At 39.5% G+C, this 15,521-nt stretch overlaps 1 protein-coding gene across 3 annotated transcripts; it reads left to right on the forward strand.

The window, feature by feature from the left end:
• Nucleotides 1-11,887: 11,887 nt before the first annotated feature.
• Nucleotides 11,888-13,905, forward strand: LOC116252321 (transcription repressor OFP13-like). 3 transcript variants are annotated; one of them, XM_031626493.2, is made up of 2 exons: nucleotides 11,888-12,786; nucleotides 13,539-13,905. In XM_031626493.2, the coding sequence occupies exons 1-2, from the start codon at nucleotides 12,061-12,063 to the stop codon at nucleotides 13,662-13,664; spliced, it is 852 nt and encodes a 283-aa protein (XP_031482353.1). In that variant the 5' UTR covers nucleotides 11,888-12,060; the 3' UTR covers nucleotides 13,665-13,905. The 3 variants fall into 3 exon arrangements, with proteins under 3 accessions (XP_031482353.1, XP_031482354.1, XP_031482356.1); XM_031626494.2 differs by lacking the exon at nucleotides 13,539-13,905 and adding an exon at nucleotides 12,968-13,073 and having other exon boundaries at nucleotides 11,889-12,786; XM_031626496.2 differs by lacking the exon at nucleotides 13,539-13,905 and adding an exon at nucleotides 12,997-13,073 and having other exon boundaries at nucleotides 11,890-12,786.
• Nucleotides 13,906-15,521: the final 1,616 nt, after the last annotated feature.

Below are 15,521 nucleotides of genomic sequence, written 5' to 3' on the forward strand. Positions count from 1 at the left end.
TCTCGGATCTCAGATTCAAGTTGAAACAAACGTCGGCTTAAATTTTTTTTTTTATCAACACCATAACCAACCTTTGTTATCTTTTAAGCATTGAACCTTTAAGATCGCATTCAGCAACGTGCTCACCTTTACGGTTTCCTAGCTCGTGCAAAGATAACAATTGCGTATTATAGCAACAAGATTCTTTTTTCTTAATTAATGTCTTCACTTTTGGCCAACATTGCGTTTCATATTCAACAACTCCCCTTGACATCTGCCTCTCCCAAAACCAAAGAGAACTAAGAAAAAGGAACATATAAGATCCTACCATCTTTATCATAATTTCACGAAGAGATTTCCTTCAATCAAATGTTTACTTATTTACAGACCCCTGATTCTGGGATTTTTTGCATCATCAGTTCCCATCGGAGGAGCAGCGGGCTCTACATGACATCTGCATGCTTGAGAAGCACTTTTCTAAATATGCATGATCAGATTAAAGTAATACTGCTTCTTGGCAGCATGTCCTGTTGTCATTTTATCACAGGGGACATTTTTGTCATTTCAGCACCCAACCATTGAATTCAGTGGAGGTACATGGATCATTAAATCAGATAGATTCTTAGTGGGCATATGGGAGCCTCAATTATACAAGGTTTTAAAGTAAATGGAAAGGACTTAGGCCTTAGTCTTATCGTCTCTTTTTCGATTGAACGAGACTTGAAGAAGGCCAAAAGCTTCTTCCCAACCCTTTATTCTCGAAGGTAGGTAAAGGGCCTGTGTCCGTGCCGAGATGCTGCTTCCACCATGCAGCAGTCCTTCATTTGCAGCACAAAGAGTTGACTCTTTGAAAAATCAAAGTGAAGACTAGTCGTCTGCGAGATCCCGTTGAACCAACCCCTCATAGTCTCATTGCCTCTTTCCTTGGCTGTTAATTACTTGAAGAAGTGGGGCAAAGAAACATGCAATTGGATAACATATGCATGTTTTGTAAGTAGAAAAACTCCATATAAATGGCACATTCGAGGGATATAGTTGATGATACTTGATCTTAATAATCTTCAAGTTTAACAAATACTCCAACCATTCTGCAGTCTCACAAACTACACCGAATAATCAAAACTTTTTTTGCCAATCTTGTGCGATCAGCCACCGATGGCATCGTGAGGCCGACTTCCATAACCAGTGATTCGTTTAGGAGGCCAAACTTCCTCTACTGAGAGAAAACGAATCTAAACAATACATTACAGCAAAAACCGAGGGGGAAATGAAAGACAGCAGAAGAGGCAAAGCTTATGGGTAGGAGATTTTTTTGGGCTTATTTATAAAGACCTTGGCCTTCATTTCTTTGGAAAGTGTAAAAGAAAATTATTGAGTTCTTTGCATGCATTCTTTCATGTTCCTTACTAATGAGAGAGAATCTAATCCCCTTTGTTTACGAAAGCACTGTACAGTTGATAAACTCCACAGCACATTTGATGGAACCTACTCATTATTATACTGCTAATACTAACGGTGGAAATGAGCCCTTATATTACTTGTTCCTTGGTTTGAAATCTCACGCTTCGCTTAATTAGAGAAATTTACAGATAACATTTTAATAAAATGAAATGTCAAGCTTCCCCTATGCACTAATTAGAGAAATTTACAAATACCATTTTTTACGTGCTTGTAACTGCTTGTTTTTTGAGAAATTAGGAATAACAGTTTTGAGCTTGTAAAATAATTTACCAGCATATGTATATTTCATGAACTTAAATAGTCAAGGTATGCGAAAGAACATTATTATAACCTTAATAAAAAGAAATTAAAAGAATTCACAAACCACCTCTCTGTCTCTCGCCGCGAATATATAATCTCTACAATGACATAAAAGTGACGTGACATCGTGCAGGGTGAGACGGGAGTAGAAAAATGAACTGTGGGAAACTGTTTGTTTAAACGTATTCCTTTTTGTTCGAGATAAAATAGTCCTTTTAAATATAATTTAATGTTTTCATTAATAAAATGTGTGTTCGTGAATTATTTTGTGAATTCAGCCAGCTATTTACACATTAATAAATGTGAACTTGTGTTCTGTTAATATATTAAAAATGGACTGCCTTTTGTAAATGCTGACAATGACAAAGCCAATCTTAATCAACTTTCATTGCTTTGATACGTACACTTCATTATCAATCTTACGAAGCCTCACCTTACTGTAAGGGTTCACAAGTTTGCTTAATTTATACGTTTTTGTATGCCACAATAAAACTATCTTTAATACGTCTTCAGGATCGACCCATGTATAATTCAATTTATAAAATTGCGCTTTCGTCATTTTTCTAGTTTTTCTAGTATAACATAGGTTTGAGTGGTTCAACCATAACCCATCAGACGGCTGTATATCAGATGGGTAAATATAAGCTCTCTCTCTTCCTCTTATATATATATATATATATATATATATATATAGAGAGAGAGAGAGAGAGAGAGAGAGATTGGTGGGTCATCCTGCCATACAGATTACATTTTTATAACTTCATTTGGCCGAAATTTTGAGATATGAAAGAGTATTTAGCCATGTTGGAAAGCTTTTACTTTAATGCAATTGTTTGAATATGTAATCTGTGGTTTTTTATCATTACTGTCAGTAGCCTGGTCACGAACTTCCCGACATGAAGAACCTCCCAACATGAATTCTAGAATAGCTTTATGACTGCTTTATTATTTTTTTCTAATGCATGTGCTTGGATGGTAGTTTTTTCTTTCAGACATTCCCATGTTGTCAAACGTGCAGAAGTCATTCCAGCTTATGATATTATTCGTTCATATATCTGTAGCAGTATTTTATGAATAGGGGACTTTTTCTGTCCCCCATCAGTAACGGGCGTTTGATTAACTCAGTCTTAAATTTGAAGGAGCCATTTGTTGTCAAATTCGAGATTCCAAACCATAGACGTAAAAGCCCCACATTTATTAATCTATAGTTAGAGAGAGAAGTGTTTGGCTTTGTATTCATCTTTGTATGGAAGAACATAATTGATGATCTTTCAGTCAAGGAAATCGCGGTCTCTCTCAGCCGAATCCTACTTTTTCTGCAGCAGAAGCCATCTTGAAGACACACGCAGGATCTGGATTTGTTGGAAGGTAGTTGATCGATCTCTTGAACAGCAAACTGGTTGGTTGATTCTTTTTCATTCTGACTCTCTACTATCTAATACACTGTAGGGGAGTGGCAATCTTCCCCCAAGCGACAACTGTGACCAGTAGTTGCAGTAGATTCTGCATCGTCGGGAGCCCTCCCCAATGAATTTTGTCATCTTCTTACTAAAGCCAACTTCAATCTGAATTCCAGCTTCGTGTGTACAAACTGCGTTCCGCAGTTCAGCGATGTGGTGAATTTTGGCATCTTCTTACGAAAGCCAACTTCAATCTGAATTCCAGCTTCGTGTGTGCAAACTGCGTTCGACATTTCAGCGATGTGGTGAGCTCCTCCTGTCACTAACTTCCTCCCTCATATATACCTGAACGATTGACGTGTAGTAGAGTAAGACAAGCATTTCTCTGCAAGTTCAGTAAAGACTCTATAATAATCATGCCAGCATATTAATAGACATTAATAGTCGCATAACCGTGCTTGTATCGCCATGTCAAAATGCGAAATGAAGTTCTCACAATTGATTAGAAGGAAATCTAATTTCCTTCACGTTACCATTTTGGGGAAACAAATTAGCAATGTTTTGTCACGGGGTATTGTATCGCGTATCTGTCGGACTGACCTATACACTATACCGCAACTGTTGGACTGACCACTATATCACAACGTATTGTAAATATATCGTAATGTATTGTAAAATTGATTTTTTAAATTAAAAAACACTGAAAAGGTAGGGAAAATAGGAAAATAGCTGAAAAATCAAGAGCAATGTATTTCGTGTAAAAAAAAAAATCATCACACATAAAGAACATTAATTCTTCATCATTCGTCCTTCCTCATTCATAAACCATAGGCATATATATTAGCAAAAACATCAAAAATGAAAAGTAAGATTAAGAGATTCAAAATAACATATTGAAACATCCATGACCCATCACAAGTTTAGAGACCATATATCATATATGAGTTTAGACTTTAGACTTTTGAGTGTTATAGAGTATTAGTAAACTACATCACAAGTTCATCAAATCGATGGTTTCTTCCTCAAATCAGCAATTTTTTGGAGAAACCAGCAAAATCTCTCTCTCTCTCTTACTGTCTCACAGCCTTTAAAGAAGCTTAGAGAAAGAGAGGGTCCTGTTTAAAAGAATGATGCAAAAAGGGGCCTTGGGGCCTTTTTTTTTCAAATTTTAACCCTGTATCTTAGGTGTATTGTACGATACACCTCTCTGTATCGTACAATACACCTGATGCAGGCATGACACATGGGCATATCGTGTATCATCGAGCTCATATCGAGTCTTATCATACAATACAGATAACACTGCAATCGTATTCAAATGGGGAAATCAGAAATGGATGGAAAAGCTGAAGTGGGCAGAATTTCACTGAATAATCAATCAGCCAACCTTGCCAGGGAAAAATTTAGAGGCTTTCCTTCCCACATTCAAGTGACCCCTTCTTCTCTTCTCACCAGGCCAAGTACTTCTTGCTCCTTGTTTCACACGTCACACCAAGCAAAATGAAATTATATCTAAAGAAAAGTCATATCGATGCTTATGATGGATTTACTGCTTTGTGTGCACTACTTCTCTATCTGTTCTTCCTCCGAATGCTTCCCTTACATATTCACAAACTTGTAGAACGTCAGTAATTCAGTACCCGAAGTGCCCTCTATTGACATAAACTGCTGAGATTCTGCCCAAATCCATCTTGCATAATAACTGAAAACAAAATAAGGATCCAAGAAACAATGGACCCATCATATGGATTCGGTGTCCTTGATGTCTTTGCACTTCACATAAAAAGTGGATTGTTGATTGGTGATTCGAAGCACTGATCTTCACAAAATAGACGATGTATGATCACTGAAGATCAAGTCACCTTGTGCTTATGTTTAAGGAGCGACAAGAAGTCCATCAATTTATTCGCTGGTCTCCCATCATCAATGCACGCAGAAAAGAACAAGATCAACTGTATGGTCCATGTTGCCATAAGCGTGAAACAGGGAGTTCCTTGGTCCCAAATAATGTAGGTTTCATCTCAAGGTGTCCAATTTAAACGAGATAACATATCCCAGTGAAACTGATGGTCAAGATGGTTTACAGAATTATCATACGCTTGTATACAACTGTTGAACTGTTTGGCAACCTCTCTGCTATTCAAACACACCCTTATGTTGGCCAACCTTTTGGAACTAACCATTGAAGTTCAGAACTGGTTGCCTGTAGGTTACTTTCGATGCATACCGCCCAATTAACAACCGAGGAAATCTCAAACTTGTCCCAGAAAGAAAAAAACAGGGAACGTCATCCCATGGTTTCATTGCAACTTTGTGGACATCTCTGATATTTATTTCTGTGAGGACCAAGAGACAGGGTGTGACAGCAACTGATGGACCAAGAGCTGTTTATACTCTGACCCAAGTCCATTTCCTGAGCCCACTTGCTCAGCCCAGACAAAACCTCTTGAATTTGCTGGTCCACTCACTATCTCATTCATTTGAGTCACCATGTGGCTTAGTTTTCATGTCCCTGTTACAGTTATTAGAGTTTGTTACCCAGCTAGACGACTTTTGCCGAAGCAGACGAACCCAGTTCGCATTAATGAATCTAGTCCGAGGCCGACTTGGACAGGGCTGGAGCCTGCTTATCCTAAAGCTGATTTCTGGTGGCCTGCACTGCTTGGAGGGAAGCTTGTGGCAGTTGTTTGAAGGCAAATGACAAGGGAAGGACAGCACACAACTCCATCCTGAGTGGTAAAATGGTGCATGTCAACTTGCTTCAGTGCTTTCCATCTCATCTAAATGGCCCTGTGCATGCAGTTGAGTAAAGTGGTCCTTCTTACCTTTCTCCATCAACCCTTAGATTGGGGGAACTACCAACATCATGTTCCTACATGCTTCAATCCAATAGATCCCCCAACTGCTCTTTCTTTGCTAATAACTATATCACATTAACCTGCTCTTTGATCTGCACTAACCATAACTGTTACCGACCAAAAGACCTTGTCCAATCCTTTATAGTCCAATAAATATCAGCAGAGAAGTGACCTAAGGCTTCTGGCTTCTATCTTGTCTCCATTTTGTGAGCAGTTAATGTCAAAAGGATATGGGTATCTTGCATTTAGGGACGAGGCGCTAAGGGTGTGATTCCTGTCTCAAGGACCAGTCCTGCCATAAAAAGAAAGAGTGACAGCATCTGGAACAAACCAGAACTCCTGTGTAAGGAGAATCATGGCAGAGCGCCCTTTTCTTGTGATGACATGACTAAAGAAACACAAAGGTGAATCAAGATCGTCCTTTCAATGGTCTCGTCTTTTATCTTTCATAAAATTATAGAAAGCCACTCATTCGGTACATCTAACTGCCTTGGTTGTCACTTGGTATCATTTTTTTTTCTCCATGTAGAACCCATTTTAACTGCTGTTACATTTTTGAACGGTTTGAAGACAATCAAATATTACAGAACAGGGTAAAAAGGTTGTCTTGTGGATAAAAGCAGATAATAACTTCAGTCCTCTAACGGGTATTACTAAGATCGAGATGAAACATGAAGTTGAATGTAACAGAAAATGAGGCAGATTCTCTGCATTTGAGCGTGGTACTTCAATTTGTGAATTAAATAAAGTTGGTGGTGAACGCCAATGTGAAAATTATTGCCCGATTCTTTGCACTGACTGCGTCCGGCCGCTGCAGTAGCCGGTAGGTAACCAACAGGGGAACAATTGGTTCGGGAAATCAGTAAAAAGACTCCCCGGTTTTCCATGGCTTGAAGCAACAACCATGACATTGTTCGGCGGGTAAAACAGTAACAGGAAAAAGAAATTACAGGAGAGAGAGCCTAGCAATTGCTCTATTTCCAAAGGCGGGTATATGTTCGGTGCTGCCATTTCCGGAACATCTGGGAACTCTTGGTTTCTTCTTAAAATCCAAAATTTCTGCCTGTCATATTCAGAGCCTTGAGCTCTGCGTTTCCCGGCATCACCTTGCACGAAGCATTAGGCCAAACTTGCACTTCCTGCCACCGTAAGAACCAAGAACGAAGGGACCAACGAAAAATATTTGAAAATTTAAACTATAGTAGGACATTGGATGGCTTGTTGTGCCGGTCGTAGGACAAAATGAATAGATTTTTGTGCACTCCACGACTCTTCCATCTCATTTGAAGCCTAAATAGAGCGCTTAAGACATCAAATCTTTGTCATTTTTTATGTGCACGGCATCAACTAGCTCATCAGACCAAAGATTGGTGAGCCCCATCTGGTACCAAAACTGTGCCATTTACTGGGGAAACCAGATTTAATCATCCCCATCACCTGTCCTGTCTTCATTCCCCTTCTCAGATATCATGATTGCAGGCAGTTTTAGCCAAAATGGAGCGTATGAGTGGACTCCACAGGTTCCATTATTCTTGGAAGATTGCGTTCAAATGGAATTGCTGCAATTCCAGTTCCGCAGAATGCGTGGTTTTTCTATCAAAGGCAACACATAAACAGATTAATGTCGTTTTCCAAAGAATAAAAACATGTAACTTTTATTGGGAAAATATGGCAGGAAAACAGGTTCACAAGCAACCATGATTTTTGGAAGGATGCAGAGAGATAATTAAGACAAATATGATTGAGTATGACAGGAGTTGGCTTTATTACTGAGCATGCCTGGAAAGAAAACCCGTTAACAGCTTCACATTCTTACTCTTGTTTTGGAAGATGCACGTAATACCGATTCCATTTGGAATCGAGGTTCCGTGTGCATTTTCTATTCGATTCAAAATTGAACCTGAATGAAATCCTGCATTCGACAGTAATCTGTTAAAGTTGCCACCCATTACGTATAAATGTCCAAACTTACTCCGATTCAAAATTTGGCTGTATAGGAACAGAATCCAAGTCCAAACAAAAGCCTACTTGCAAAGGGTCAGATGAAATTGCATTCATCAAAAAATTGGACAAATTGAGTTGAGTAAAAAATGGATCTGGCCTGAAATTCAAACCAGTTCAAATCTCTACTCTGTTTGCACATGGGTCCGCGACGCGTCTGCCGTCTGCCATTACGAGCCAATACGCCTTAATATTAACAACCAACTCATACATTCGGTCCACATGCATGTTGGTTTAAAGTACACGTGTGTTAGTATGAATGGGACCCCAGATCCGAGTGTTGAAGTAGTTCTGATACCACTGTAACAAACAGACCCACTCTTAGGCTCGAGCCTCTGGTTTGACGAATCTCATCCCGCTTCTTAACAATTTCAGCTCCAACTCCAAAAAAGTTAGGAACAAAGACAACTTAACCCCCTTTACAAGCTATTGAATCTCCCACAATCTTCAATATGAGAATAAATTTTTAAGGTGTTACATCCATAGTTTGATTTTGATTTTTCGTGAGTGTTATCTTTTGAACTGTAAAAGGTGTCATTGCGTGACAGTCAAGTAACAGTGATAATGAGTGACACTTCCACCCAGGTCCCAAAACAACCCTAAATCTTAAAAGTAAGGAGCCATGGCTTTGAGTCTCGGTACCACCACGATATGCTCATATATGGAAAAGAAGCAGTCCGTCCAGCCGTTCAGATTTTTTTTTTTTTCATGCAGTTCTTTTGAATAATTTTAATGAGTCAACCGGATTTCGAATGTTAAAAATCTACATAAACAAACCAAATAAATCATGAAAACTTGAAAGTTCTGTCAAATTTGATAAGCTCAAGAAGGTTAATAATTAGGACAGTTAATTAGAAGCTGTGAGACGAGGGGGTCCACAAAAATGGAGGCAGAAACAAGCTGTGGGACGCCAAAACCATTATTCGGCCATGAAACTGGTCCCGTTTGCCAAGGAATGGATACGGAAACGGTGATGGTGAATTCCTGCAACTCCTCCACTTGACGCTGATACAGACAGCGACATTTTACAGCTTTCCTGGACTTGGGCCCCGGGATTTCTCTCGGCTTACGACGCAATTCCCCAGACGTCTCTATGTGCGCAGCAGTTTGTTTAGAAAATTATTCTTGAGAGGCATCGAACGTGAGAGAACGCAGGAATAATATTGCCATCAAAAACCTGCATGGAAACCTTTCATGCAGGACAACATTTCCCAAACCAATCTATATGTGTCTGATACATGTAGCGCAATAAAAATCTGCCCAGATGACAGATATTGTCAGACGGTTTAAAATGTCCAAAATAATGTAAAAAATGTTTATATCTGCAACCGTTTATACAACCACAGTTTATCGTGATTTTAATAAGCTTTATACACACACACACACTACATATATATACCATGTTACAGCAGCATTAGCCATGATTTATGTATAGCCACAGCTTATGATGTTTTAGTGATGGTTTATGGTGCTTTCTAAGCAGAGGATTTATATGATTCAAAACTGCTAGATGTCGGATGTTATCATATAGTTAAAAATTTATTACTGAAACTATCATAAACCATCACTATAAATCATTGTGGTACAATAAAACTCTTGTTGATACTCTTATATTAACTATTTCTTAGTAAAAAGCCTTTTATTTTTTAACCATCTAACAACATTTCGCATCCACGAACTCTTTATGTCTAGACTATATGATATAAAACTTGATGAATCTTGTTTCTTGTAACGCTGATTGGACCAAAAATTAGCAATTGAACTGGGAATTTGAATAAAGAGAGAAGGATGAGTAACATTATGTGAAGCCACGAACCAGAACAGTAAAAAGTGTAGAAGGAGCAGTGCATGATTGCAATGGCCCCCACGACTGCTACTATTCCTTCTCCATAATTGAGCTTCTGCTTCCTCCCCATCCTCTTCTGGATCACATCGAAAGGCAGAGCCACATACAGGCCACAGCAGGCACGTGCCCGCTCCCCATAAAAATTAAAAGAAAATCTAAAGAAGGTTTCTTTCGAGGGTCGACAGTATGTCCAACCCTATACTTGCTTGGGGTTTCCTCCCTTCTCTCATGAACATACGTTGGAGACTTGCAGTTGGTAATTCAAGTGAGTTCAAACCAGCTACATGATCTGTTCTACGTACCTTGCTTTAGAAGTGGCTGATCATAGGTTCCTTTCATGCTTCGGGTAGGGTGGGGTTGGGATTTTGTTCAGGTCAGGCCAAACGGTCGTTCGATCGAGTTAAACTGTCCAATGAATTTATTCGGGTAAGGTTAAACTAAATCAGAATACACGAGCCAACTAAAGTTTTTCAAATTTTATAATGTAATTTTTTTTTTAGTTAGCTAAGGTGGGGCTAATAAGAAAGTGATTCCTTGTTGAGCTTCTGATGCCAAATGCTATATATATATATATATACATATATGGATGCACGTCAAATGTCTTTCATTTGGAGTTTTATAATGAACCTTTAAAAGATTGAAAAGAACTAGGCCTAAGCCTAAGGCATGGTGAACAACGGAACACGAACTCGCCATTGACTCAACCATGACTCATCTTGACTCACCCCAATCGATGAGTCAACTCGCTGATCCAGTAACCCGGTCATCTAACGATCCGAGTCATGGGATTGCCGACATTTAGCTGTTTGCGCACATGGCATTCCATTGACACTCAAACAAACATAGTCATGTAACCCGGACAAAGGCTAATCACTCATAGTTTGCAAATGGCTAGACCTCCATTTTAGGTATATAAGGTGTACTACTGTTTCATACGAACCATATAATCTATGGTTAGTTTTTCGGAATAAAAGGATGAGACTTAAGCTCAAGAGTGTACTATAGTCTACCCAGATTCTAAAGCAACCCTAGAACCAAAGAGTAGGAGGAAAGGGATGAGGACTTACACGCTTCTTTTGGTGGCATCCGGGAAAAGGGTTTTCAGGTTAAAGTAATAACTAGTTAGATTTGGATTTTGTCCGTATATATCCAAAATGTTGACATCCCAAATCAATATCCACTTTCGACCTGCAAGTTTGTTTCCTCTAAACACGTTGAAGGAGGGCCCGCATGACTCTCCACTTAAGCTTTAACGAGAGGTAAATAAGGTTATATACAGGATTTGTATTAGTGGAAAATAAATTTTATTTATTGGTCCATACAAGGGTCCCATGTCTCATACACTTTATCTTTTAATATTTTTTAAACTAAGCTTAAATCTTTTACTTTTAGTTAATTTATATGTAACTATTTGTTTATAAACGAATATATTTGTATAGATATGGCAATATTTGATGATGATTAATAACCACTCAATTGAATCACTGACTTGACCGATTTAATGCGTTTGTAATTTGATGGATTCAATCGAATTTCTGATTATTCCAACACTAATGTTTCTTGGTAGTTCGAACTAATGTGGGATCACCCTAATTATTAGGGTCAAGGGTTGGTTGGTTCGAATGGCTCATCTAGGGTTTGGTTCAATGGTTTCGGTTGGCCAAATCTGTTGGGCCCCTGACCGAGTTGGCATGACCAAGTCAAGATTTGCCAAGTTCAAACAAACCAAATTCGTTCCTGCCCAGACTTGAACTAAGTCCTGATAATAAAATTTGTATTTCAATGGTAGTTTACCTTTAGGTTGCATTTGATGGTCTCGGATTTGTATTAAAAGATTTGTTATTCAAGATCATCGATTTAAGATTCACATTACATGTTAAAAACCATGGATTTAAGATCGATGAGACGTCATGTTCATAGTGAAACAAATGCACCTTAAATAAAAGAGAAAAAGAAATGAAAGCCACATATATGTCTTCATTCTTTTTAGTTCTTTCAAGTTGCAAAAATCTGATCTCCTTGGTGAGAGAGAGAGAGAGAGAGAGAAAGGGATGTGAGGCATTGTTCTCTTCACCCACAGCCTTAGGCTGCCCACTAGTTTATTTTCATTTCTTTCTTTCTCTCTCTCTCTCTCTCTCTCTCTCCATATTTATTAGGAGGGCAGTGAGAAAGTTTTAGGCATCAAATTCCACAGCTTTTCTTGACAGAGGAACCAATGGGCAAGCCCAAGCTGATGGCCTCCATTAGAGCCCTCCAGCAGACGCTCTGCAACTTCAAGCCCACCTCTTCCCGCTCCTCCTCCTGCCTCTGCGTCCAGCAGTCGCAGACCCACTCCTTCCGCTTCGCCGCCGACGACATCTACAAGAGCTTCAACTCCATCTACCTCGACCCCCGCAGTGCCGCCAAAGAAAAAGAAGAAGCGGGTGCGGGAAACGGGGAAGAAGAGCGGGAAAGCCTCCTCCTTCTCCCTCTCCGAGCTAGAGACTCCTCCTCCTTCGACTCCTCCGCCAACCCATGTTCCTCCTCCGCCGATTCTTCCTCCGACTCCGTCCTCGACCTCCTGCTCAGCGGCCTGAGCTCCAAGCGCTTCTTCTTCTCCCCCTGCACCACAAAGTCCATCCTTGAAGAAGCTAAGAAGGTCCACAACGATGGCTGCGGCGGCGATGGTGGTGGTGTTGGTGGGGTTCTGGAACCTAACAACGGAGAAGAAGAGTTGGCGTTCTGCAACGACAGCATTACGATGTCCATGAATTCGGACGACCCATATTGGGATTTCAGGGCGTCCATGGAGGAGATGGTGGAAGCTCATGGGCTGAGGGATTGGCCGTGTCTCCAGGCGCTGCTGCAGTGCTACCTCAAGCTCAATGACAAGAAGACGCACCGGATCATCGTCTGCGCTTTCATCGATCTCATCATAAACATCCTTGACGACGCCGGAGGAGTAAGACCCCACCAGTCTTCTTCTTCTTCTTCTTCTTCTTCCCTGATTATCTGAACTAATTAATGGTAGGAATTTTTACTGTACAGCTTCAGGCATTAAGAGCCTACCCGTCTTCCTTTTCTTCACTAATTATCTAAACCAATTGATGTAGGAATGTTAATGTGATAATTTTGTTGTACAGTTCCAAAAGACCTCCTTGCTCTGTTACAGGGGAAAAACAATTGGAGGGAGGGGATGGAAGTGTAATTAAAATATATTCTGGTGGTTTTCGCCTTTTTCCTTGCTGATATCGCCTTCTGTCAGGACCCTTTCGTTGCATATAAAAATTTCGTTTCTTTCACTCCGATAAAGGTACAATCAGCTAATCGGCTTCTCGATTAGTTTCTTTCCTTCGATTAAAAAAATACACATTGCACGGAATTTACTTTTTTTTTTTTGTATCCATCGCTTTTGTGGCAGTAGCATCTGCTGAGCAAATCCAGACATTGAAATTTGAGAATCTTGATACCAATTCGATCCAATTATAAGTGTGACCATCTTGGTCGCTGGGGAAGGAAAAATGAAATGAATAAACATGTTATTCATTCATTTCACCATAAATATTAATTTGGTAACTCGCTGTGATGAGCAACTCGAGGTATTAAATTTTGAGAATCAGAATCATTAAGGCCATCAGTATTCTCACTGCCCAAGATGGGGCTAGCCCTCGACCTTAGATTCTATCTATCTATGATGGTTGCCTATCGATGTAGATTCGAACAAGAAGCTCATCAAGCGAGGCGAGGAACTTAAAGAGGTTTTCCTGCAACTTGACTCTGTGCTGCAGTCAGGCATGGCGGTTCTATGCCGTTGTCGACGCCCCTTGGCCTTGCACGTAATGCCAAACAGGACAAGCCGGGAACGGAGCCCGCCCCCGATCGAGCTCTTCTCCTATGATAGCGTACAGCCTTCTGCCTTCTGATGATGGCATTGTGACAGTTTCCTCTCAGACATGGCGTTATTTCTAATCTCTCTCATGAGAAACTACATTGTAAGATCGGCAGTCTGATTATTCTAACTCTTGTGCCTATATTTTATCTTTTTATATATAAACTTCAGCCTCTCCCACTTATTTATAGATATATATATATATATATATATATATATATTACATATTGTACGTCTGTCAAGGGTCCATTGAGTAAATGGTCTTTCTTGGGAGGGGCCCATGTCTTCTCTTAATGCGGGTGAAGGTAAGTAGTACCATTCATGTGCATGTGTTCGTGCATGCCACACACACATGTATATATATATATATATATATATATAGTACCATTCAATCATGGTAGATGTTGTCAATGGTCAAAATTTAAAATTTTCTCACTAAATAGTCACTGGGGTTGGTGTGGTGATGGTTTACAGTTGTTTTAGCAAAGAATTTTGGCATCCGACAGCTATATATATATATTGGACACATTTATTTTAAAACTTTAAACACAACATAGAAAAGTTGTGAATTTTTGGTCTTTTTGTGGCTTTTCAATTCATAAATCGCATTTGTGGCGTTATTTCTCTAAAAATAATAAAGCAGCAGGATTAAAAAAAAAAGGCTGATAAAAGCAAGGAAAACGAAAAGAAAGAATAAGCAAAATCATGTTTGAATGTCGAACTAAAAGTTGAAAACATGATTACATTTTTTTCTAATGCTTGTATGGAAAATGAAGGAAAGCAAGCAAGAGAAATGAAAGGAAAAAGATTGGTTATCTCCAATCACTCCTAAAATGGGAAGATTGGGAGAAGAAGATTGTGTGACAATTTCTCCTTCATTCTTGTCTCCCTCTTCTTTTCCTTTCATTTCATTTTCTTTCCACACCATTTTTTCTCTTGTTTCTCTTCCATCCTTTAGCATCATCCAAACATAATGTAAGTCCGTGTTTGATAGCATGAATAAAATTGACCAAGGTGTTGTCCAAGTGAGCCATGAAAAGAAGGAAAATCTCCGGTGAAGAAAGTCCGTCCTCAAGATCAAACAATAAAGCAAAACTTCCGGATATCTGTTTTGGAGTAATCAAACAAGAAAAGAAATGGATTGTTTTCTCTAAGAAACCCAAAAACATTGATCTGAATAAAAGCAAAGCTCTCTGAACAGCTCAAATTTTCACGGATTCCGTTCCACAGGCAATTTACATCTTCCTCTGAAACTTGCCCTAAATTAAGGAAGCAGGTTCCTCACCCCACCATTTAAAACTGCGAATCTTTCCTCCTGTTGCGGCTGATTGTGGGAAAATGGATGCAAGTTGCCAAACGCGGGTATTCATTTCAAGCCTCCTTCTCCCAAAAAATTACCACCTTGCCACTGCGGCAGTGCAGGAGAGTCGTAGGAAGCCCCCTCTCCTTGTTTTCTACGCCGTAAAGGGACAAAATATCGTTCAAAAAAACCGTTTTGCCTTCCCTTCAAGTAAACGGTACAGAAACGGAATCAGAGGAACGACTAATTGCAGACCAAAAAAAATTTAAAAAAAAAATTTAATAAGAGTATAAAATAATGGAAATAAGAATAAAATACAGGAACAACGGCTCTTGTCGCTTTCGAAAATGATGAGAGTGGCACAGCGGTAAATTGCGGAGCACACCGTGGCCTGCAAAATCTGAGGGTACGGATCTGGTTTTCCCTGTTTCCATCGGCTCTGTGATTCTGGGTTCCCCGAGTTTGTAAATTGACCGAAAAGCCCTTCGTCTTGGAGTGGCTCTCTCCA

This window comes from Nymphaea colorata, chromosome 4 (genome assembly GCF_008831285.2).
Source record: "Nymphaea colorata isolate Beijing-Zhang1983 chromosome 4, ASM883128v2, whole genome shotgun sequence".
Classification (NCBI taxonomy): Eukaryota; Viridiplantae; Streptophyta; class Magnoliopsida; order Nymphaeales; family Nymphaeaceae; genus Nymphaea; species Nymphaea colorata.